Below are 24910 nucleotides of genomic sequence, written 5' to 3'. Positions count from 1 at the left end.
CGCTCCGACTCCCACCTCCCAATACGCTTAATCACTTCATCTCGCACCCCCAAGCGAGCAGCCTCCGTGGCAGCACCTATCCTGAAGGAATGACCCGTAAACTTGCCAGAGTCCATTCCTAGATTACGCAAACATTTCTTGAATACCGCTATAAATTGAAATCGTGATAAAAAGGAGCCATCCTCGTGTCTGAGAATCGGTCCTGCCGCGACCCCTGCCCTTCCTTGAAAATCCCGCAAACACCGTACTGGACACAATAGACATCCCGGCACCTCAAACAATGAGACTAAATGACCCCTCCCCTCCTGATCCGTCTTTGAAAATCTCAGATAAATCAGCACCCTGTCGTCATATAACGTTACATCCTCACTCCTCAGACCCCCTTCCCGCTGCACACTTGCACACACTAACTCCCCTAAACGAAAGGCTCCGAAAAAAGCCAGAGCAAAGGCTAGTCTAAATAAGCTCACCTCCCAAGCCGAGCGACACACTCCAGCTACCTGCTCCCCTAACTGTAACAATAACGAAAAGGACACCGGTAGGCGGGAATCTTTGACACGCTGAAACCTTCTATAACCCTTCAAAATTTGTCGGACCAAAAAGGACTTAGTAATGTCCGGGGAATTCCGCAACTTGAATCCGAAAGCCAAGCCCGCCATGCAACCATTGATCTTGGCAACCGACCAACCTTGATCCTTCACGTGGCCAATGAACAGTAACAACGGAATTTCCCCGTCCAGTACCTCGACCCCTAGGTCATTACACCACTGCTGCCACCTACTCCAAGCCCTATCGTACATCCTCCACGTGCCTTCACTCAATGATGCCTGCAACAGACAAGCTACGGTACCTCCAGGATCTCCCACAACGACTCTGGACACACCAATCCGACCTGACTCGCCTCCGGGGCCAGCTGGCGAAACCGCTCCCACTGAAAACGAGAAAGTGCGTCAGCTATACAGTTAGAGGAACCAGGCACATGCACCGCAAACACCCAAGCATTAAGGGACAAACACCGGAGAACCAACTGCTGCAATAGGCAAATAACTGGTGGGGAAGAAGCCGTTACCCTGTTGATGGCTTGCACAACTCCCAAGTTGTCACAATGGAAACGAACCTTCTTGTGCCGAAACTTCTCCCCCCAGAGCGTGACTGCCAACACAATGGGGAAGAGTTCCAACAATGCCACGTTTTTTACCCACCCTTTTCGTACCCAGGACTCAGGCCACCGACCCGCACACCACTGCCCTTCACAGTACGCCCCAAAACCCGCTCCACCCGCAGCATCCGTAAACAATTCGAAATCAAACGCATCAACCACCCCCCCCATAACTAATGCTCTGCCATTAAACTGTTTTAAAAAGGAATCCCAAACTTTCAAATCCCCTTTCAACTCACTGCCTAGTCTAATAAAATGGTGGGGAGACACCACCCCTCCTGTCGCCGAAGCCAACCTCCTACTAAAAATGCGGCCCATAGGTAGGATTCTGCATGCAAAATTTAATTTGCCCAACAAAGACTGCAGGTCCCGCAGACGAATCTTTTTTGCTGTCAATGCCGCCGCCACCTCTGTTCTTAAATCTGACACTTTGTCTACTGGTAGCCTACACTCCATCCGCTGTGTATCTATGACAATACCCAAAAAACTTAGCTCAGTAGCCGGCCCCACCGTTTTGTCCACCGCTAACGGGACTCCAAAACACTCAAAAACAGACTGTAATGTGGATAACAACAACGAACAAACCCTAGATCCCCCCGGCCCCAAACCCAGGAAATCATCCAAATAATGAATGACAGAGTGACAACCTGATTCCTGAACCACCACCCACTCCAGAAAAGAACTGAAACGCTCAAAATATGCACACGATATTGAACAGCCCATTGGCAAACACCTATCCACAAAATAAGCGCCATTCCAAAAACAACCCAGTAAATACAAACTATCCGGGTGAACTGGCAACAACCTAAATGCCGCTTCAATATCACATTTTGCCAACAGGGTACCCGGACCCAGCTTCCTTACCCATTCCACAGCCGCATCAAAGGAAGCATAAACCACAGAACAAAGTTCCGGGTCAATGCCCTCATTGACCGACGCACCCTTAGGGAATGATAAATGGTGGATGAGCCTAAATTTATTAGGCTCCTTCTTAGGGATCAAACCCAAAGGGGAAACACGCAAGTTACTGATGGGTGATGTAACAAACGGACCATCCATCCTCCCTAGGGAAACCTCTTTAGCTAACTTTCCTGTCACTATGTCCGGGAACTGCAATGCCGAGCGCAAATTCTTCCGCTTCTCTAAGACTGATAACGGGTGTGAAGGTATATGAAAACCGAACTTAAACCCTGAATACAAAAATTCAGCTAACTCCTGGTTCGGATATCTATTTAGATGCCCCACCATCCTTTCCACTCGCACTGGGGTCTGCCCCTTTTGCAAAACTATCCCCCCCCCCCTTTGTCTACCCCCTCTAAAACATCTGTTAGCCCCATGGCCCCCGCCACACACGGAACATTCATGCCTAAATTTGCATTTTTGGCCGAATTTGCAACTTCCCTCATTGAAAAGGAAGCAGTATCCTCTTCCAACTGGGGGCGTCCCTGTACCTTGCTGTACCCCAACCCCTGACTCACTCCGAAAGGACTGACCACTCCTACCTGGCGCTGTCACCCTCATCCATAACGCAATGTCCTTATGGTCCCATCTCATATTAGGACGGACCGCTTTCCTCTGACGAAACTGCTCGTCATACCGTAACCACCCGGAACCCCCATACACTCTATAGGCTTCCCCAATAGCATCCAGATAGCAAAATAAAGGGGAACAGCATTCCGGACTCTTCTCCCCAATCACACTTGCCAAAATAGCAAAGGCCTGTAGCCAATTACTAAATGACCTAGGGATAAGGCGATAGCGACGCTTATCATCATCCTCCTTTCTTACTCCATCCTTTTTTACCACATCAAGGTTGAACCGCTCCAACGGAAGCAGCGAAAAAATTTCTATATACTCTCCCTTCCAAATTTTCTCACGCACCTCCGTTTTCAAATGCGCTCCCAGGGGACCCTCAAAGCAAACATACACCTCCCCTTTTGCGGCGTCATCTAATCTGGGCCTATCCTCCTCACCTCCCGCCTGCGTCTGCACTGACACTGATTCGGCTACACTTGTGCTATTGGCCACTGCTACATTACTATTGTTAGCGGTCGCCGGTACATTGCTATTTTCTGCCCCCAACCCCCACGCTGCTAAGGGGGTAGCCCCCGTTGCCCCCCTATCCTGACTAACCCCAGCTAAACCACACAGCAAGCGCCCCAAACCACCGATAATAGCACTATTGCTCCCCCCCGCCCCAGGCGCCACATTAAATATAGATAACAGTGTTCCCAGTGATGTCTCACCTAGCTGCCCGGGTGCTGTGAACCCGGCAGCCGCAGGTCCTGCTTCCTGACGGACGACTCCTGGATCCACGACATTCCTTTGATGGGTACTTGCGCTGTTCGCCGGCAGCACCCCAGCCGGATCACTGCTGGGTGCGTTAGGAATGGCTCTGGGACGCCCTCTGTCTTCCACGGTGTCAGGACCAGTAACAAACTGTCCGCCCTCAGGAAATGGCCTGCGCAACTCCCTGTCCTCCATATAAGCATCTGCACGACTGTCTTCATGCCCAAGAGGCCTGCTCTGGGGCGGGGAGCCGTCCAGAACAGCCTCGTCCTCCTCCTCTGTAAGAAGCGCATCATGGCAAGGCCTGCGCCCGTCCCTGGCACCTACAGGCGCAGCCTCGTGTGCCACTGAAAGGGGCTCATCCTGTAAGGGCCTGCGCCGGGCCGCCCTGGCCGACCGCGCAGCCCCGCTGCTGCCTCTGCTGCCACTACCTCTCCCACGCTGAGCAGGCCTCCGACTCCTGAGGACAGGAGGGGATCCTGCAGAACCAGGTCCTGACTCCCCTGTTGCTGGCGCGATGGGCTGAGGGGAAGGCCCCACAGCCTCTGGAGGGTCCCGCCGGACATATGGATTCCTCCCACGCCGGGAGGCCGCAGTAGCCTTAGAATGCTCCCGGCGTGGAGGGTCCCTTGTGGGGCTCCTGACACGGCGCCGGACCCGGGGGGGTAAATCAGGGCTCAGGCGCGCCGGCGGCCGTACCCGCCGCGGCCGTGTAGCTGCTGGAGTAGGGCTAGACGTACCCACCTCCGCCCCCCCTAGCAATGCGGTCACCTGCTGCTCCAGCCAGTCGCTGCCCCTGGTGTCCGCCGCTTCCCTCAAGCGCCGCAGCATCACCTCCACTGCTTCTGCCATTGCTGTATCCGATGCTGCAGTTCAGAAGATGTTGGCTCTCTGCCAGATGCTGGCTCTCTGCTCCTAAAATGGCGGGCGCTGACCTGCCTCACCACTACTTCAGCCTGCCGCTCCCCGCCCCTTCCTAGCTCCTCCCCCCTTTTCCTGCACTCATCCACTTAACCCTTACCTTCCCTGACCCTTGCTCACAAAACCCCTCATGCCGGCCTCCCCTGAAGCGTGCTGCTTCGTCCGGCCTCACTTTTCCTCCTACAAAAAACAGCCAGCAAACTCTAGGTCAGACCAGGTAGAAATGTTTGGAACCTTATTATGCACACAAGAAAAAGTAGGTATATTTTTTTCTGTCACATACAGTGGATATAAAAAGTCTACACACACCTGTTAAAATGTCAGGTTTCTGTGATGTAGAAAAATATGACAAAGATAAATCATTTCAGAACTTTTTCCACCTTTAATGTGACCTATAAACTGTACAACTCAATTGAAAAGCAAACTGAAATCTTTTAGGTGGAGGGAAGAAAACAAAAAAAAAAACTAAAATAATGTGTGCACACCCTCTTATAACTGGGGATGTAGCTGTGTTCAGAATTAAGCAATCACATTCAAAATCATGTTAAATAGGAGTCAGCATACACCTGCCATCATTTAAAGTGCCTCTGATTAACCCCAAATAAAGTTCAGCTGCTCTAGTTGGTCTTTCCTGATTTTATTTTATTTTTTGTCGCATCCCACAACAAAAGCCATGGTCCACAGAGAGCTTCCAAAGCATCAGAGGGATCTCATTGTTAAAGGGAACCCGTCACCTCCAAAAAACATCCTAAGCCGGCAGCAGTACCTGAGAGTAGCCAGCAGCGTGTTTGTAACGATCATTTTCTTCCTGCAGGCAGATGAAGCAAAAGATGTAAAAACGTTCTTTAATCCCCTGCCGGCGCGCTTCTCTAGTCAGGCTTGACGTCACTGAGGCAGCGGCCTCCTTGCTTCAAGTCACGGTAACCACGCCCCCTTCGCTGTGACTGACAGCCGGCAGTTCGGCAAAGCCAGCCGAACTGTCGTGCATAAGCGCTGTCAATCACAGCGAAGGGGCCTGGTCCCCGCACCGCTGCTGCAGCTTCTCCCTGTGCGCAGGTGAAAACATCCGGTGTCGGGGGTGGGGAGGAGCCAATGGCAGGCGGGATGGGGATGAGCCTCCCTAGAGTTACCCATGATGCTAGGGAGGTTCGTCCCCGCCCCTGCCTGCCATTGGCTGCTTCCCCAGACACCGGATGTTTTCATCCGCGCACAGGGAGAAGCTGCATCGGCGGCGCCGGGGAGCCAGAAAAGTATATTCAGTGTGAGGGGCCCGGCATATGGGGGAACTTTTTATACTCTGCAATTTAATGCCGCAATTTATTTTCCGTGAAAATCATATAGCCTCCATATGAAATCCGAAAGTCATAATACAGCTGAGTGATGAACCCAATTTCATATATTGGATTGTCCTTTCTAGGCACATGACTGAGATACATAAGAAGTACCCCTCCTGTATGCGCAGATGCATCACGATGCAAAATGAAGACTCTATTTCCAGAGTCATGTCAGTATAATGGAAGAGTCTGGATTATGTATTTCTTTCTTGACAATCCTCAGCATATTCCAAAAAAGAATTTTTCTGCTTCTTTATATTTCGCAACAAAGTGGCCTTTTGTGAGAGACAGTTGTTTTCCAGCTTTGAAAAGCATCACTTACCCTTAAGTGGATCAATTATTCATTTAGTATGATACAACTGTGGGACGGGGAGTTTATTCACTGCTATGGTCTGCTTTATCAAGTGCTGATGTAATGCTGCAGTAAAACACAAAGGCCACTTCATAAAATGTTGCATTGCAAATAGTAATTCAATTGACGGGGGCACTAGACATACTGTGATTGTGAATGTCAGCCACTCTGTATGTATGTTTCACTGGAAAAGCTCTTGATGAGTCTTGTACTTTGTTGTTAAACCTTCTGTATTGACTACGGCTTCCCAACAGGAAGTGCTGGGTCATCATGCGAATTCCACTCCCTGAATGGCTGTAAGCTCAGCAGTTTAGCTAACATGGGATTTTAGGAGATGGGACTATATTAGAATGCCAGCGTTATGACCTTGTATACTGTTGATGTGCAAATTAACTGACCATTACAACAAAAATTAAAGTTAGTTTATAAAAATAAACTTTCGGAAACATGATACTATCTATATCTATTTATCTATGCATCCATCTTTTTATCTAACTCATATCTAGCTATCTATTTACAGTGCATTCGGAAAGTCGTCAGACCTTTTTCACTTTTTTCACATTTAGTTAAATTGTGGCCTTGTGGTAAAGTAAAAAAAAAATAAAATAATTAAATTCCCATGGTTCTGCACTGAATACCCCAAAATGAGAATGTGTGAAAACAGAATTTTAGAAATGTTTACAAATGTATTAAAAAGGAAAAACGAAACTTTTGCATGGACATAAGTAGTCAGACCCTTTGCTACGACGCTTAAAATTTTAGCTCTGGGGGCTTAACATTTCTCTTGATCATCTTTGAGATGTTCCTACACATTGATTGCAGTCTACAAGTGGTAAATTCAGTTGATTGGACTTGATTTGGAACAACAAAACCCTGTCTATATAAGGTCTCAGAGCTGGCAATGCATGTAGGAGCAAAAAACAAGTCATGAGGAGGAATGTACTGCCTGTAGAGCTCTGAGACAGGATCGTGTGGAGGCACAAATCTGGAAAAACACTTTCTGCTGCAATGAAAGTTTCCAAGAGCACAGTGACCGCTATAATTCTTAAATGAAAGACATTTGGAACAACCAGGAGTCTTCCTAGAGCTGGTCGTCCCTCCAAACTAAGTAATCAGGGGAAAAGAAACTTGGTAAGATAGGTGACCAAGATTCCAATGGTCATTCTGGCTGAGCTCCCAAGTTCCTGTGTGCAGATGGGAGAATCTCCCATACTGTGTTCTCTGGTCTAATGAAACTAAGATTTAACTTTTTGGCCTCAATTCTAAGCATTATCTTTGGCAGAAACCAGGCAGTGCTGAATACCATCCCTACAGTGAAGCATGGTGGTGGCAGCATTATGCTGTGGGTTTGTTTTTCAGCTTCTGGAACAGGAAGACTGGCCAGAGTTAAGGGAAAGCTGAATAGAGCAAAGTACAGGGATATTCTTGATTAAAACCTGATCCAGAATGCTCTGGACCTCAGACTGGGCTGAAGATTTACTTTCCAACAAGACAATTACCCTAGGCACACAGCCCATACAAAACGGGAGTGGCTTAGGGACAACTCAGTGCATGTCCTTGCGTGGCCCAGCCAGCCCTTACTTGAACCTAATCAAATATCTCTAGAGAGACCTGAAAATGGCTGTCCACCGACTGTCCTCTTCCAACCTGTCACAGCTTGAGAGGATATGCAGAGAAGAATTGCAGAAAATTTCCAAATTCAGGTGAGCAAACCTTGTGGCATCATACCCAAGAAGACTAGAGGCAATAATCGCTCCCAAAGGACTAAAGGGTCTGAATACTTATGTCCATGCAATATTTAAATTTTCTAATTTCCATAAATTAGCAAAGATTTTGAACATCCTGTTTTCACTTTCTCATTATGGGGTATTCAGTGCAGAATGATGGAAATGTAAACTTTTTATTTTATTTTACACAAGGCTGCAACAAAATGTCAAAAAATTAAAGTGTCTGAAGAATTTCCAAATGCTAACCAAAATGTGGTCCCATACCTGTGCAGTTTGCAAAGGTAGTAAATGTTGCTGATAGTTAATGGCTATTGTGGGTTGTTCCCAGTATGCAGTGGTTAGTACCTGTGACTCACAGAAGGTCAGCCTGTGAACCAGTGACAGGTTCTCTTACACTAGGGATGTATTCCGCATGCACTAACTCCTCTGTCTGTCCCCAAGGTAAGTGAGTGCAGGCTGTTGATGGACGGGACCGTCCATCGGCAGCCATGTTCTGAGGAAGCGCCCAGAAGCAAGTGAGCCGATCTGCGTGTAAATATAAATTAGTCTTATTAAACCGTCAGACATGGAGGCTGATTTGTAGCTAGTAATATAAACTGGCCAACCCCTTTAATCCAGTTGAGCATCTGTGGGAAAGTATTGGTAAAACAAGTCCAGTCCATGGAAGCTCTATCTCACAACCTACGGAACTTAAAGGGGTTGTCCAGGAATATATAATTTTTACCAGGTGTCGGCAGCCTGCCTCCCCTACTGAAGAAGGTCTCACAAGATACGCAGGAGCCAATAGAGTCGCCAGCAGCAGGTAGGTATGATCCTTTCAGTAGTGGAGACAGGCTGCCTGCACTTGTTAGAAATTATGAATTCCCAGACAACCCCTTTATTAAGTGTCACCAGGATCTAGTTAAAAAGGGCCATAATCCTGGAAAATCCCTTTAACCAGTTTCCCCGACTGCCGATTGACTATAAACTTCCCGGCGGTCGGGACTTCTGAAATGTCTGTTCAGAGATAGCAGCTGCACGCTTTTTGTTCCAGTCCCTGTGATCCCGTAACTACTATGTCAGCCCAAGTTACAGGTGAAATCAGCCGTAAAAAACAAAAACAAAAAAGTTATGTTAAATGTCCCCCAAAGGTCTTGTATGACCTTATGGATGGGGGCAAAGTGTAAAATTAAAAATACATTTAAAAAAAGTGTATTAAAAAAAATGTAAGTTTCAGGTGTAAAAAAATAAATAAATGCCCTTTCCCCTAATCAAGACAATTAAGGATTGTTAAAAAAAATAATAGATATCCCTGCATCCTTAACAATATCACATGATCTACCCCATATGGTGAATGCCGTAAAAAATAAATAAATGAAAACTATGCCAAACAGCTATTTTAGTCACCTCACCTCCCAAAAAAAATCAAACGATCAAAAAAGTGATATGCACCCAAAATTGTATCCGTGAAAAAGTCACCTCATCCCGCAAAAAATGAGACCTCACACAAGACCATCAACAGAATAATTGAAAAAATGGCAGCACAAAAGCATAATATTTTTTATTTTTTATTCTCTTATTGTGTAAAATTGAAAAAAATAATTAACCTAGAATAATGAAAAATTTAAAATAGACCTATTTGGTTTCGCTGCATCTGGAACAACCGTGTTCTATTAAAGCATCAAATGTTATATAAACACCGTAAAAAAATCATAATCTCAAACTATCAAAGTCGTATGTACCCCAAAATGGTACCAATAAAAAATACAATCTGTCCTGCAAAAGGCAAGCCCTCAGATATCTACTTTGGCATAAAAATAAAAATGTTATGGATGTTAGTATATGGCAATGCAAATTAGAACAGATTTTTATTATGCAAAAGTATTAAAACATGAAATAAAAACTTTATAAATTTGTTATCGCCATAGTGTTATCTACCTGCAGAATAAAGTTATCATATACCAGATGGTGAACCCCATAAACAGCAGTTTATGACCACGAATGGGGTGTTACTGTATTCAGGAGAAAATGGGTAGCAAATAATATTTCATTTTCACAGCCAAGTGTTATAAATTCAATGATACAACTTTTTGGGAAGTCTTCATATGCAACATGGTGCCCAAAGACCATTCCAGCAAATGCAGCCTTCCAAAAACCATATGGAGATAGATGCTTTCCTTCTGACCACTACCATGTGCCCATACAGCAGTTTACAAACACATGTGCGGAAAAAAATGGATTAGAAATCGGCAAAAATGACATTTTTTAATTTTACCTTCATTTTGCTTTAATTTCTGTGGAACACCTAAAGGGTTAACAACATTTCTAAAAATCTATTTTAAATAAATTGAAGAGTTTAGTTTCTAAAATGGGGTCATTAATGGGTGGTTTCCATTATGTAACCTCCTCAAAGTGACTGAACTGGTCCTTAAAGGAGTTGTCCAGGTTCAGAGCTGAACCCGGACATACCCATATTTTCAACCAGGCAGTTTATGCTCCATTGCTCTCCCTTGCCCTACGCAGGGCAATGGCTCTTTTATTTACCATAACACACTGCCGATTGGAGGCTTCCGCTTAGCAGTGAGCCCGGTGACGTCACCGGCTCGGATGGGCGGTCTTTAGCGCTTCCCTTGCCGTTTTACAGGCTAGGGCAGCGCTAAAGCCTGCCCATCAGTGCCGGTGACATCACCGGGCTCACTGCTGGGCGGAAGCCTCCACCTGGCAACCCGAAGGAGAGCCCGGTTCGTCACCGGAACTCCAGAAAATGCCTTTGCCCTGCGTGATTCAGCGCAGGGCAAAGGAGAGCATCAGAGCATAAACTGCTCCGATGCTCTTGTCAGGGGGGCTGCCTGGGTGAAATTGTGGGTATGTCCTGGTTCAGCTCTGAACCCAGACAACCCCTTTAAAGTTGATATCTGAAGTTTTCTTGAAAATTTAAAAAATTGCTTCTAAAATTCTAAGCCTTCTAACGTTCTAAAAAAAATAAGCTGACATTACCAAAATCGCATAACGTAGACAGATGGGGAATGTTAATTAATAAATATTTTATGAGGTATCAATATCTGTCTTAAAAGCAGAGAAATTCAAATTTAGAAAATGGTGAGTTTTTACAAATTTTTGGCAAATTTTGGATTTTTTTTTTATAAGTAAAAGTAAAAAATATCAATGCCAATTTACCACTAACATGAAGTACAATTAGTCACGAGAAAACTCTCGGAATGGCTTAGCCTTGGATAAGTAAAACCATTCTAAAGTTATTAGCCCATAAAGTGACCTGTCACAAAATGAGGCTTCATCAGGAAGGGGGGTAAATGGCCTGGTCTGGAAATAGTTAACGTATCTGCCAACATCTTGATGCCAGATCGGTGGGTTAGACCTCTTTTGGTAGATTATTTTAATTTTATGGTAGTTTGTTGGATATAACATTTGAAATAAAACATATATACAGTGCCTGGATGCTGCCTTGTAGATTATGGTTAATTTTAGCTTTTAAGCTTTAGGAAAATTTGTATTTGGAAATCTTTTGCCATTTTAGTTACAGCAATTTAGTTCTCATTTTGTGACATTTTAGTAATTACGCCTGAAGTGAAGGCCTGTGTTATGAAATACATGGCCATCATGTCATTATGCCATCTTTATTTTGTAGGTCGCTGCTGTCAGTACCATAGTTAACCGAGGGATACCATTAAAGGCCTTTGTGTTCAGGAACTACAACCATTTTCCGGGTGTTAAGTCACCTTATATGGGTGGATGTCAGTATAATTTGTGGCAAGCAATTCGAGCTTCATCTGCGGCACCAGGATACTTCCAGGAGTATGTACTTGGGAATGACTTGCACCAGGTAAGTGGCGTATCCATCACCTCATAGTTGTCAATTTCACCTGGTTGTAGTATTTTGTGATCTTGTAATACAAGTGATTATTCCAGATCCAGAATTCCGTAGAACATCTTTAGTGAGCACAGCTTTATGAACATGCCTAAAGGCTGCTTGATAATTATGTCAAACACACCCTCCACCTCACATCATTATTTCTCTGCAGACTGTGATTTACCTAATCCCATAAAACAAAAAAAGAAACCTGAAGTGAAATTATTCGGTAGCAGCCTGACAGCCCTGACACTAATAAAAAGCTACTGAAGAAGAGAATATTGTGCCTTCTGGCATTACTTGCTTGGATTCCTTAACAAAAGAGCCATCTTACCGTTGACAGAGCAAAGCTTGTTCCTCTCCAGTGCACCACTGTCTATGTGGACATCATAATTTAGTCGGCACTTCTCTTGTCTTGTGCAAACTGTGTTACCGCCATTTTAAGAGTAGTGTAAATTATATAACATGAGTGTTAAAGGGAATCTGTCAGCAGCTTTGACCATGATAAACTGCTGACAGTGTTGGGGCTGGGGAGAGGAAGACAAACATACCTTTTATTATCAGGAATAGTGTGAATATTGAACTTTTATTCTGCACCTTAAAGGGGCTTTCCGAGATTTTAATACTGATGACCTATCCGGATAGTGTCCAAATAAAGAGTGGTGGCAGCATCTCCAATCCAAAAAGGTTTATTTACACAGGGTCCATGAGACAGTACAGAAGGTCAAATAAAGTGTGACGTTTCGGCTACATGGTAGCTTTTCTCAAGCGGAGTATTAAAGTGCAAGCTGAGAAAGGCTACCATGTAGCCAATACGTCACACTTTATTTGACCTCCTGTATGGTCTCATGAACCCTGTGTGAATAATCCTTTTTGGATTGGAGATGCTGCCACTACTCTTTAGGGTCCATTCACACGTCCGTGGTGTATTGCGGATCCGCAATACACCCGGCCGGCACCTCCCCTAGAACTGCCTATTCTTGTCCGCAATTGTGGACAAGAATAGGACATGTTCTATTTCTTTGCGGAGCCGCAGCCTGGAAGTTCGGGGCCGCGCTCCGGAAATGCGGATGCAGAGAGCACATATTGTGCTCTCCGCATCGATTCCTGCCCTATTGAGAATGAATGGGTCCGCACCCGTTCTCGATTTTGCGGAACGGATGCGGACCCATTTGCGGATGTGTGAATGGACCCTTATTTGGACATTATCGTGTTAAACCTAATGGATCTGGGGTCTTGGACTGGCTGATGCATTCCTAGGAAATCCGTGAGGCACTATAGTGCTGCTCTATTGATATATTTCTTCTATTCTCAGGATAGGTCACCAGTATCTGATTGGTGGGGGCTGACATCCGGGATCCCCATGCTTCCTTCTCTCTGCTTTTCCTAGGCCAGTGACCATACGTTCATTTGTCACGTGGCCTAGAAGCAGCACGGCCCAATAGAATTACTTCTGCCTTTATAATTCTCCTGAAAGGACATCTGTTAGCAGATCTGTATCTATGAAACTGGCTGACCTGTTACATGTGTACTTGGCAGCTGAAGGCATCTGTGTTGCTCCCATGTTCATATGTGCCCGCATTGCTGGGAAAAATGATATTTTAATATGTGCACATGAGACTCTAGGAGCAACGGGGGTGTTGCCTTTACACCTAGAAGCTCAGCTCTCTCTGCAACTGCTGTGCCCTCTTCACTTTGACAGGGCCAGGCAGGTGTGATGATGTTCTCACTTCCAGGTCCTGTCAATTAAAGTGCAGAGGGCACAGAAGTTACAGAGAGAGATGTGCCTCTGGGAGTAATAGCAACTCCCTGACCATAACAAATGTCTTCAGCTGCCAAGCACACATGTAACAGGTCAGCCAGTTTCATAGGTACAAATCTGCTGACAGATGCCCTTTAAAGGGGCACATCGGTGGAGGGCGCATGCGCGCAGCTTACAGGGAAGACATGCCTGTGTGAGCTCCGCTCCAACCGCTGACACTTTCCCATTCTCAGCGCCGATCCTTTGGCTTCATCAGCCTAGAACACTCATGCAGGGGACACAGAAGACCCGCGGAAAGGGTAAATCTAAAATTCCGGGTTCACCGACATCGTCACAGACCTTACCAGAGATCTTCAGGAACACGAGGCATTCCATCATGGCGGACCAGGCTCCGTCCCCGGCAAGCCCGGCCTCCTCAACTGAAAGTGGACCGCACCTCGACCCTGAAGTGCCGCATCCAGGTCAGGCTGACTTATGCAAAAATATTGCAGCCCTCTTTCGTGCTGAACTCTCTCAAGCAGTGGTGGAATTTTCCCGCCAAATACAAGACCCGGGAAATGGGGTCTCTGACCTAGAGTCCAGAACGGACGGGATCGCAGATGCCATAGGCGCCGATAGGGAAGATATGGATTCCCATACTGCAAAACTACAAGCGCTTGAATTAAAACTGGAAGACCTAGAGAATAGGTCCAGGAGAGGGAACTTAAGAATCAGAGGTCTGCCTGAATCATTTCAAGATCTCTACTCTACCATGGGATCCCTCTTTGCAGCTTTGCTGCCTCAAGCGCAGCCGAATCAGCTACGGCTGGATAGGGTTCATAGAGCCCTGGGTAAGCCACGTTCACCGGACATTCCAAGGGACGTTGTCCTTAAATTTCACCACCCAGAGGTGAGGGACATGGTCCTGACTGCTGCACGAAATATGTCCAACTTACCTGGTCTCCCATCCTCTGTTCATCTACAGTACAGACCAAAAGTTTGGACACACCTTCTCATTCAAAGAGTTTTCTTTATTTTCATGACTATGAAAATTGTAGATTCACACTGAAGGCATCAAAACTATGGATTAACACATGTGGAATTATATACATAACAAACAAGTGTGAAACAACTGAAAATATGTCATATTCTAGGTTCTTCAAAGTAGCCACCTTTTGCTTTGATTACTGCTTTGCACACTCTTGGCATTCTCTTGATGAGCTTCAAGAGGTAGTCCCCTGAAATGGTTTTCACTTCACAGGTGTGCCCTGTCAGGTTTAATAAGTGGGATTTCTTGCCTTATAAATGGGGTTGGGACCATCAGTTGCGTTGAGGAGAAGTCAGATGGATACACAGCTGATAGTCCTACTGAATAGACTGTTAGAATTTGTATTATGGCAAGAAAATAGCAGCTAAGTAAAGAAAAACGAGTGGCCATCATTACTTTAAGAAATGAAGGTCAGTCAGTCAGCCGAAAAATTGGGAAAACTTTGAAAGTAAGGGCTATTTGACTATGAAGGAGAGTGATGGGGTGCTGCGCCAGATGACCTGACCTCCACAGTCACCGGACCTGAACCCAATCGAGATGGTTTGGGGTGAGCTGGACCGCAGAGTGAAGGCAAAAGGGCCAACAAGTGCTAAGCATCTCTGGGAACTCCTTCAAGACTGTTGGAAGACCATTTCAGGTGACTACCTCTTGAAGCTCATCAAGAGAATGCCAAGAGTGTGCAAAGCAGTAATCAAAGCAAAAGGTGGCTACTTTGAAGAACCTAGAATATGACATATTTTCAGTTGTTTCACACTTGTTTGTTATGTATATAATTCCACATGTGTTAATTCATAGTTTTGATGCCTTCATAGTCATGAAAATAAAGAAAACTCTTTGAATGAGAAGGTGTGTCCAAACCTTTGGTCTGTACTGTATATGCGGACTTAGCCCCATGAACACTGCGAAAACGCTGAGAAATGAGACCAGTGACCGAAGCTCAACAACAGGCCCAAATACGATACAGATGGGGGTTCCCTTTCGCCCTCTCTTTTCAACTGAACTCTCGCATCCACACGATTCTTACCCCCGCGGAGGGGTTTGAGACCCTACAACGCGCCGGTATAGCGGTTGACCGTCCAGAAGGATCCCCGGCACCCCCAAGACCCCAACGACCAGCCCGGGTCTGGACAAAGATCCCCGTCGCCTCTCACCTTCCTACTGCTGCCGTATGAGAGGGTTTGCACACATCAACATCCCTGAGGTTATTCTTTCCCTTATGTGTGCTCCTTGATATTCAACATACCTAACCACCCCTTCATCCAGCAGTCCTCCTGTTATTATACAGGGAAACAGCGATTCGGACCCACATGCTGCCATCCATTATAGGGTCTTTTATTGGAGTTCAGGGGTTAGTTATTACTCCTCTGATCCCTGCAACTGACCCACCTATGTTTGCTGGCCATTTTAGACCCAGCCATTCATGTTGTCACTTTGCACCTATTAGTGCTTTGTTATTATTTTTGTCTTATGGTTTAAATGTTTTTACGGAGATCATCTCTTCTACCCTCTCTAATGTAAAAAGGTTATCAATGTTAGTTGATATCAGCAGAAGCTTATCGCCTTTCCGTTTACGTGTAAGTTACTAATGCATATTGTAAGGGGTTTCAATTCCCCAACAAAATGTAAGACTGCATTTATCTCATACCTCAAACATAGTCCAGATATAATTTGCCTACAGGAGACCCACTTCACATCCACCTCCCATCCTAAGTTCTTTCACCCTCAGTACACCAGGTTCTTCTCATCTACATTTCAAACCAAGAGCAGAGGAGTAACAACCTTTATACGTAACTCATTCCCCCTCCAAATCTCCTGCTCCATCACGGACCACAATGGTAGATATGTTATCCTGCTGGGTGAATGGAAGGGCCGCACTATATGTATTGTAAATGTATATGCTCCTACTGACGATCCGGTTACTTTTTTTTACTCAAATGCATCAACTGCTTGAACCCCTTACATACGATGAGCTGTTGTGAAGTGGTGACTTTAATTTCGAGATGGATCCTTTACTGGATCGCTCGTCTCTACCGCATACTCCTCGCTCTGCTGTACAAGGGGTCCATATCAAAAGGGTTTTAGAATCACTCTCCATTGTGGATACTTGGAGGGAACATAACGGCCCACAAAGGAGTTACACCTTTTACTCCCCCGCCCATCGCCTGTACACTCATATAGACCTCAATTTAGCCTCCACATCTCTCCTTCCATCTATGTCATATTGCAGGCACATTGTCGCTTCCTGGTCTGATCACGACATAGTTATGGCTGACGTCACTCCATCCGCTCCTACTAGTCGCCCATTTACTTGGATACTTAATGAATCGCTTGTGACTAGACCCGCTGTTCGTGATCGGCTCCAGGAAGAAATGGAAAATTTCTTTGCAGATAATGCTAGCACAGACGTGGACCCTATGGTGATCTGGCTTTCTCATAAAGCTTTCATGAAGGGGCTTCTGATTAAGGAAGCATCCCACTTAAAAAGAGAAAAGAACTAAACCCTCCTGGCTTTAGAAGCCAAACTTAGTAGGTTGGTCCGAGCTCATCAGAGGTCACCCTCACTTTACTTGCTTAAGGCAGTAAAAGATACCATAATGCAGATAAACCTGATCCCATCAAACAATACAGAAAAAGCCCTACGATGGACTGCATCGTATTATTATAAATATGCGAACAAACCCGACAAGATGTTAGCGCGTCAATTAAAAGCTAAGCAAAAAATTATTAGTAAGGATATCCGTAGTTTACAGTCAGATGTGATGAAATTTATCTGGAGCAACAAACGAGCCCGCATATCCCGTACTGTAATGTGTAGACATAAATCACAAGGGGGTCTCTCAGTCCCAGACTTTGCAAAGTATTACAGAGCGGCGGGCTTAGCCCAATTATTACTAACACACCTACAACCAGAAGCACACCCTCTGTGGGTCTCCCTTGAACAATCCCTTCTTAACCCTTGGTCCTGGAAAGCTCTACTCTGGACATCCCTCCCCTTGCCGCCAAGAATTTTGGACCTACTCTCCATTATCCTATCACTCTCTACTACTCTGAAGGTCCGTTAGGTTCAAGGCTAGGTTACAATCCAGATGTACACCACTTCTCTACCTGTTTGGAAATCCAGCTTTCCCCCCGGGTCTCCGGACAGATACCGTATTTTTCGCCCCGTAAGACGCACTTTCCCCCCCCCCCTAAAAATGGGAGGAAAATGCCCCTGCGTCTTATGGGGCGAATACTGACCAGTTTAACATCGCTAGCTGCGATGTGCGAGCGGAGGAGGAACTGGGAGGAGGAGCTGGGGGCCGGCAATTGTGGCGGGGCGATGCAGTCACTGTACTATAGCCCCGCCCCGCCGCTCCAGTGCTGCACAAATATAAAATGTATTATTCAATTAAAAGTTATTAAACATGCCCCCCTCACTCCTAATAGTACCGTATATCCTAATAGCTTCTGTACAATTCCGGCAGGCCGGGCGGACGGCAGCGTAACTCCCTGATGTCACGTGCCTGCGCCGCCTACTTTATGAATGAAGCAGGCGGCGCAGGCAAGTGACGTCAGTGAGTGACGCGCCGGCTGCCCGGCCTGCCTGCCGGCATTGTACAGAAGCTATTAGGATATACGGTACTATTAGGAGTGAGGAGGGCATGTTTAATAACTTTTAATTGAATAATACATTTTATATTTGTATACTGGGGGGGCGGTGGAGGGGGGGGGGAGTCTGTGGATAACATCCGTGGATGGCACAGTTAAGGGGTGGGGGTCTGTGGATGGCACTGTTATGGGCTGGGGGGGTCTGTGGATGGCACTGTTATGCGGTGGGGGGTCTGTGGATGGCACATATATAACAGTGCCATCCACAGACCCCCCCCCTGTAACAGTGCCATCCACAGATCCCCCCTGTAACAGTCTGTCATCCACAGATCCCCCCATAACAGTGTCTGTCATCCACAGATCCCCCCATAACAGTGTCTGTCATCCACAGATCCCCCCATAACAGTTGGATTCGTGGAACTACAGGTAACAGCACTCTGCTAGTCAATTGCACAAAGATATAAGCAAACACTGAAATATTAAATGCTTGGTGGTCATACTTACTGCAAATGCAGCTAGAAGCTCTTTGCGAATATAATTGATCAAAAATATTTCGGGCCCATCTACCGGTCGTCAAGGTCGCTTCTAATCAGATGGGTCCTACTCTGACATGCCTCTCCTGGGCCTACAGCCTACAATCTGGGCAAAGTAGTACCAAGCTGCATCCTACGCATGCCTCTCCCAGGCTGTGAGCCTGCAGTATGGGCTGGGTAGAATACAGCTGTACAAGCTATCTAATTAAAAGCACATGGTAAATGGGCTGGTGGTGAACGGTTCAATCTCACCACCAGGGGGAGCCACTCCCCTAGTGGCAGTGACAATGGGGAAAAAATAAACGAACCAGCACCTCCACAATAAGTGAATATAAGAACGCAGGTGCACGCTACCTTGGCTAAAACACACTTGGATTCGTAGAACTACAGGTAACAGCACTCTGCTATTCAATTGCACAAAGATATAAGCAAACACTGAAAGAATAAATGCTTGGTGGTCATACTTACTGCAAATGCAGCTAGAAGCTCTTTGCGAATATAATTGATCAAAAATATTTCGGGCCCATCTACCGGTCGTCAAGGTCGCTTCTAATCATAACAGTGTCTGTCATCCACAGATCCCCCCATAACAGTGTCATCCACAGATCCCCCCATAACAGTGTCTGTCATCCACAGATCCCCCCATAACAGTGTCTGTCATCCACAGATCCCCCCATAACAGTGTCTGTCATCCACAGATCCCCCCATAACAGTGTCTGTCATCCACAGATCCCCCCATAACAGTGTCTGTCATCCACAGATCCCCCCATAACAGTGTCTGTCATCCACAGATCCCCCCATAACAGTGTCTGTCATCCACAGATCCCCCCATAACAGTGTCTGTCATCCACAGATCCCCCCATAACAGTGTCTGTCATCCACAGATCCCCCCATAACAGTGTCTGTCATCCACAGATCCCCCCATAACAGTGTCTGTCATCCACAGATCCCCCCATAACAGTGTCTGTCATCTACAGATCCCCCATAAGTGTCCGTCATCTACAGATCCCCCATAAGTGTCCGTCATCCACAGATCCCCCCCATAACAGTGTCTGTCATCCACAGATCCCCCCCATAACAGTGTCTGTCATCCACAGATCCCCCCATAACAGTGTCCGTCATCTACAGATCCCCCCATAACAGTGTCCGTCATCTACAGATCCCCCCATAACGGTGTCCGTCATCCACAGATCCCCCCATAACGGTGTCCGTCATCCACAGATCCCCCCATAACAGTGTCCGTCATCCACAGATCCCCCCATAACAGTGTCCGTCATCCACAGATCCCCCCCATAACAGTGTCCGTCATCCACAGATCCCCCCCCATAACAGTGTCCGTCATCCACAGATCCCCCCCCATAACAGTGTCCGTCATCCACAGATCCCCCCCATAACAGTGTCCGTCATCCACAGATCCCCCCATAACAGTGTCCGTCATCCACAGATCCCCCCCATAACAGTGTCCGTCATCCACAGATCCCCCCATAACAGTGTCCGTCATCCACAGATCCCCCCCATAACAGTGTCCGTCATCCACAGATCCCCCCCCATAACAGTGTCCGTCATCCACAGATCCCCCCCATAACAGTGTCCGTCATCCACAGATCCCCCCCATAACAGTGGCCGTCATCCACAGATCCCCCCCATAACAGTGGCCGTCATCCACAGATCCCCCCCATAACAGTGGCCGTCATCCACAGATCCCCCCCATAACAGTGTCCGTCATCCACAGATCCCCCCCATAACAGTGTCCGTCATCCACAGACCACCATTACTTCCAAACCCACCAAAAGCACACCTTTTAAAAAAAAAAAAATTCTTATTTTCCTCCCCAAAAACCTAGGTGCGTCTTATGGGCCGGTGCGTCTTATAGGGCGAAAAATACGGTACTTTTCAGTGGTGGATTATTAATGGATTCTCCTCTCTCCATAGGGGTATCATCTTTCCCCTGATCAGTAACCTAATTGATTTTAAAGACAAATGCGCAATCCCAGATAATGAGTCTTATAATGCTTACCAACCTAACCCTTTTGAACAGTCTATTACTTTCTCCATGTGCAAACAGGGATTATTGTCAAGAATTTATGGGACGCTTAATGCCTCCCCAGATGGAGTTAAATTGCCATATATGAAAGATTGGGAAGAGGATATCCAGGAAGAATTTCCCCTATCTAAATGGCATCTTCGTTCCCAGACCCTGACCAAAAACTCATGGCAAATCACTGGCGGAAACCTCGATAAAAGTCCTTCATAGGACATATCTAGTGCCCTATAGATTACACCATATTTACCCTGAAGTCTCGTCTTTATGTTTTAGAGGATGCGGGGGAGAAGGTACATCTGGTAGTCTTGTCCACGTGTCCAGCAATTCTGGAAAAAAAATTCCCGATTGCTATCCTCGTTGCTGGACTGTGCCTATTCACCTTCCCTATGCCTCCTTGGAGACAAACCCTTATGCTTGACATTTTCTAAATTGAAATTAGCCCAACATATATTGTTAGCCGCCAGAATCCATATCTCCTCTAAGGCGATATGGAGGTCCAGCTCCCTGAGTCTTCAAGCAGTGATCGACAGGATTATATGAGAGGCTCTCGGCCATCCGTATGGACACATACGAGTCATTTGAAAAGCTCTGGGAACCCTGGCTGTTCTCTTCCCACTCAGTGGATTTTCATTATAGCATGACACTGTAATCCAACAAATGCCTAATACGATCACATACAGATGTACAAAACTGAAAAGTCGCCAAACCCTTTGTATTGCTTTAATGTCAAACTACATTGCCTCTTTTAATTTCTGATCTCCCATTGCAATTGTTGTAATGACTATGTTTTTGCTTGTATTGTACAACACTTAAAAACTTCTCTATATACTGAACCGCATCTAAGATGCTCTTTTCCATTAAATAAATCTTTGAAACATAAAGGGGCACATCGGTGGGTGTTGGACACACCTGCCAAAAACTGTTCATGAGTAGCTCAAGCTCTGTCCATTGTGTAGTGGGCAGAATTTTATAGTTTAATGCCAGACCTGCTACCGAACAGCTGATCAGTGGGGTGCGGGCAAACCTGTCTTCTATTGTGGGCACTTTGACAAATGCTTATTCCAAGAACAGCAGCAGCACTGGATGTAGCAGATATTAAATAAAATAAATATTATTTTGTCACAAATTCCTTTTAATGCTGTAAATAGAATCTGTCCCCATGCCTGATGTATTTAAGGTAACCCCTTCATCCCCTATACATCTTTAAGCATACCCCTTTTATTAATAGGGGCATGTGAATGCCACCAAACGGCTGCATCCACATCCATGCCCTTGTTCATAAAAATGTACCGCTATATTAGAAAGTGCGTTTGGTGTTTGCCCTCATCCACAGTTGGCTGAACTAAATGTCTTTAAAATGCAGGCAATCCTTCTTGCTGCCATATTCATTGACCAGTGATACAGAAGTCTATTAGTAGCGGTGTAATGCAGGATTATTTTACAGGGAATTTATGTGACTTGTGATTTGATGGGTAGAATACCCTGTGAACTGAAGCAGTTGTGGATGAGTGGTCCGTCCTGCATTCTCTAGGCTTGGAATTTATAACCTCACTTTATGGAGAGCATTGCATAAAAATGACAATCACAGCTCTCCATAGGAAAATAGTCATCTCAAAGCCAGTGGCATGTTCATGAAGCTTCTGGAAGAATGGCCTGTTTCAGACAAGTTGGAAGTTGACCTTTCTTGGAAACAAAATGCTGCATTCCAAAAGAAGCCCCCTATGAGGACTTGGGACGTGTTATTGATATGCAAATTATACAAAATATTAAAAACATCCCGATCTATTCAGTATCAAATATGAGAGCCACATGCAGAAATACACACACTTACATGCCTTGGCATGCTATTAATGAGTTTATTAATGGTTGTCTGAGGAATGTTCTGCCACGCTGAATGCACTTTGGCACGCATATCATCAACATCTGCTGCTGGTTGCTCCTGTTGCAATTGCTGTCCAGTGATTTCATATATGTGCTTGATGGGAGAAAAGTCCAGAGACGCTGCAGGCCATGGTAGCACGTTTAGACTTTGCAGGCTACTGAGAGTTGAACAATCTACATGTGGCCTGGCATTATCCTGTTGAAAAATAGCTCCTGGGATACCTTGGGGAAATGGCTGTACCACTGGTTCCACCATCAAATCAATGCAACTCTGAGCTGTTAGTGTTCCTAAATGAAGACTAGAGGGGTCCATCTACCGTACATTATGCCACCCCACACTGTAAATCTACAAGTGGGACCAATGTGATGTTCCTTTGTGAAGGCCTCTTTATGGCATTGTCCACATGGTCTCCAGACCAGTCTCTGGCTATCCTTGTGTTAGAGACAAAAGCGGGACTCATCGCTGAACATGATAGACCTCCAGTCCAGCCTTCAGTGCCATCTTGCTCTGCACCATGATGGACTTTGAGAGCAGAGGCATGAGGTCAATGGATCACCTGTAGCTGGACATCTAGCTTGTAGCCCAATGCAGGATTCTTTTCCTCTCAGTTTGTGACAAGAGGCGATAACTGGCACATAGACAAACAGAGGTTATCGTACAAAACACAGTTTAATACAATTTTGAGTTTTTTTGTGGATGGAAACTTTGCTTTCAATCGGGCTTTTATGCCTCTCTCACAGATTGGAGCTAGGTGCTTTAAAATGTGATCACCTGTCACCTGCAGATCTTAATGACACCTGTTTCGTCAATTTTCATAACCTTACAGCTTGTCCTCCTTGGTGTTGAAGAGTGTATGAGTAAGTGTCGAATGATGTGAGGTATTTATCCTGTTGGTCTTTGTAAATGTGCAAATACATTTACAAAAATGTAATTGAAAGATGCAACAAATACATTTCACTAATTCATTCTGTCTACAAACAGCCCATAGTTCACCGGATAGTTCATCAGTATCTGATCGGTGGGGGTCTGACACCTGGGACCCCTGCCGATCAGCTGTTGAAGAAGGCACTGGCATTCACATTAAGAACAGCACTGTCCATTTGATAGTGGCCGTGCTTGGTATCGCAACTCCTCCCCTTTCACTTCAATGGGGCTGAGCTGCTCCTAGGCCATGTGACCAATGAACGTGACATCACATGGCCTCAAGAAAGCTGCGAGAAGGCCGCTACTGTGAGTACCGGTGCCTTCTTAAAACAGCTGATCACCAGGGTTCCCCAGTGTGGGACCCCCACTGGTCAGATACTGATGACATATCCAAAGTTCAAAAAAATTCAGAAAACCCTCAGCAGGATACACCCTATTAAAGGGCATCTGTCAGCAGATTTGTACCTATGAAACTGGCTGACCTGTTGAATGTTCGTTTGGCAGCTGAAGACATCTGTGTTGGTCCCATGTTCATATGTGCCCGCATTGCTGAGAAAAATGATGTTTTAATATATGCAATTTAGCCTGTAGGTGCAACTAGGGCATTGGCGTTATTCCTAGAGTCTCAGCAACTGCTGTGCCCTCAGCGCTTTGATTGACAGGACCACGCAGTGAAAACATCATCACACCTGCCTGGTCCTGTCAATCAAAGTGCAGAGGATGCCCAGTTGCAGAAAGGACAGAGCCTCTAGGTGCAATGGCAACACCCCCATTGCTCCTAGCGGCTCATTTGCATATATTAAAACATCATTTTCTCAGTAATGCGGGCACATAGGAACATAGGACCAACACAGATGCCTTCAGCTGCCAAGTGCACATGTAACAGGTCAGCCAGTTTCACAGGTACAAATCATGCTGATTAAAACAATACATTTATTGCAGAGATATTTTACTCTTAATATATTAATTAGGGCTTCAGTGCACTGAGCAGTGGCCCCTGGCCCCTCTGTGTACCACAGCTCCTCCACTTTCCTGGATTGACAGGGCCAGGCATCTTCATTGTGCTCTTCCCTGACCCTGTATGCGCTGTGAATTCTATAATCAACGTTTGTGCAGTACATCTCATTCAGGTTTCCTCACTGCCAAGATGATGAAGGGAAGCGGACATGGATAAGTCTAGACGCAGGCATGCTCAACCTGCGGCCCTCCAGCTGTTGCAAAACTACAACTCCCAGCATGCCCGAACAGCCTACAGCTATTAGCCTACAGCAGGGCATTGTGGGAGTTGTAGTTTTACAACAGCTGGAGGGCCGCAGGTTGAGCATGCCTGGGACTCTAGAGAGTGGAGAGACTGCAGGGTACCGAGGGGCTTGGGCATGCCCTATGTAAGACATCTCTGCAACCACAAAACAGATTTGAGCAATAAATAGTTTTTTTATTTGGCAGTAGCTACCCTACCAGAGTTACTAGCCTGGTTTAATAGGATTGACAGTTCCTTGTTAAAATAAGTAAGTATCTCAG

General features: G+C 45.9%; 1 protein-coding gene across 1 annotated transcript in view; it reads left to right on the top strand.

Moving 5' to 3' along the window:
* Positions 1-24910, top strand: part of PNPLA8 (patatin like phospholipase domain containing 8) — a 107233-nt gene that overhangs the window by 50978 nt on the left and 31345 nt on the right. Inside the window, exon 8 of the mRNA XM_040410925.1 lies at positions 11408-11602. Coding sequence (XP_040266859.1) covers positions 11408-11602 — 195 coding nt within the window. The remainder of the gene's footprint in view (positions 1-11407; positions 11603-24910) is intronic.

Source organism: Bufo bufo, chromosome 1, assembly GCF_905171765.1.
Source record: "Bufo bufo chromosome 1, aBufBuf1.1, whole genome shotgun sequence".
Classification (NCBI taxonomy): Eukaryota; Metazoa; Chordata; class Amphibia; order Anura; family Bufonidae; genus Bufo; species Bufo bufo.
This window is presented reverse-complemented; position numbering and strand designations above follow the sequence as displayed.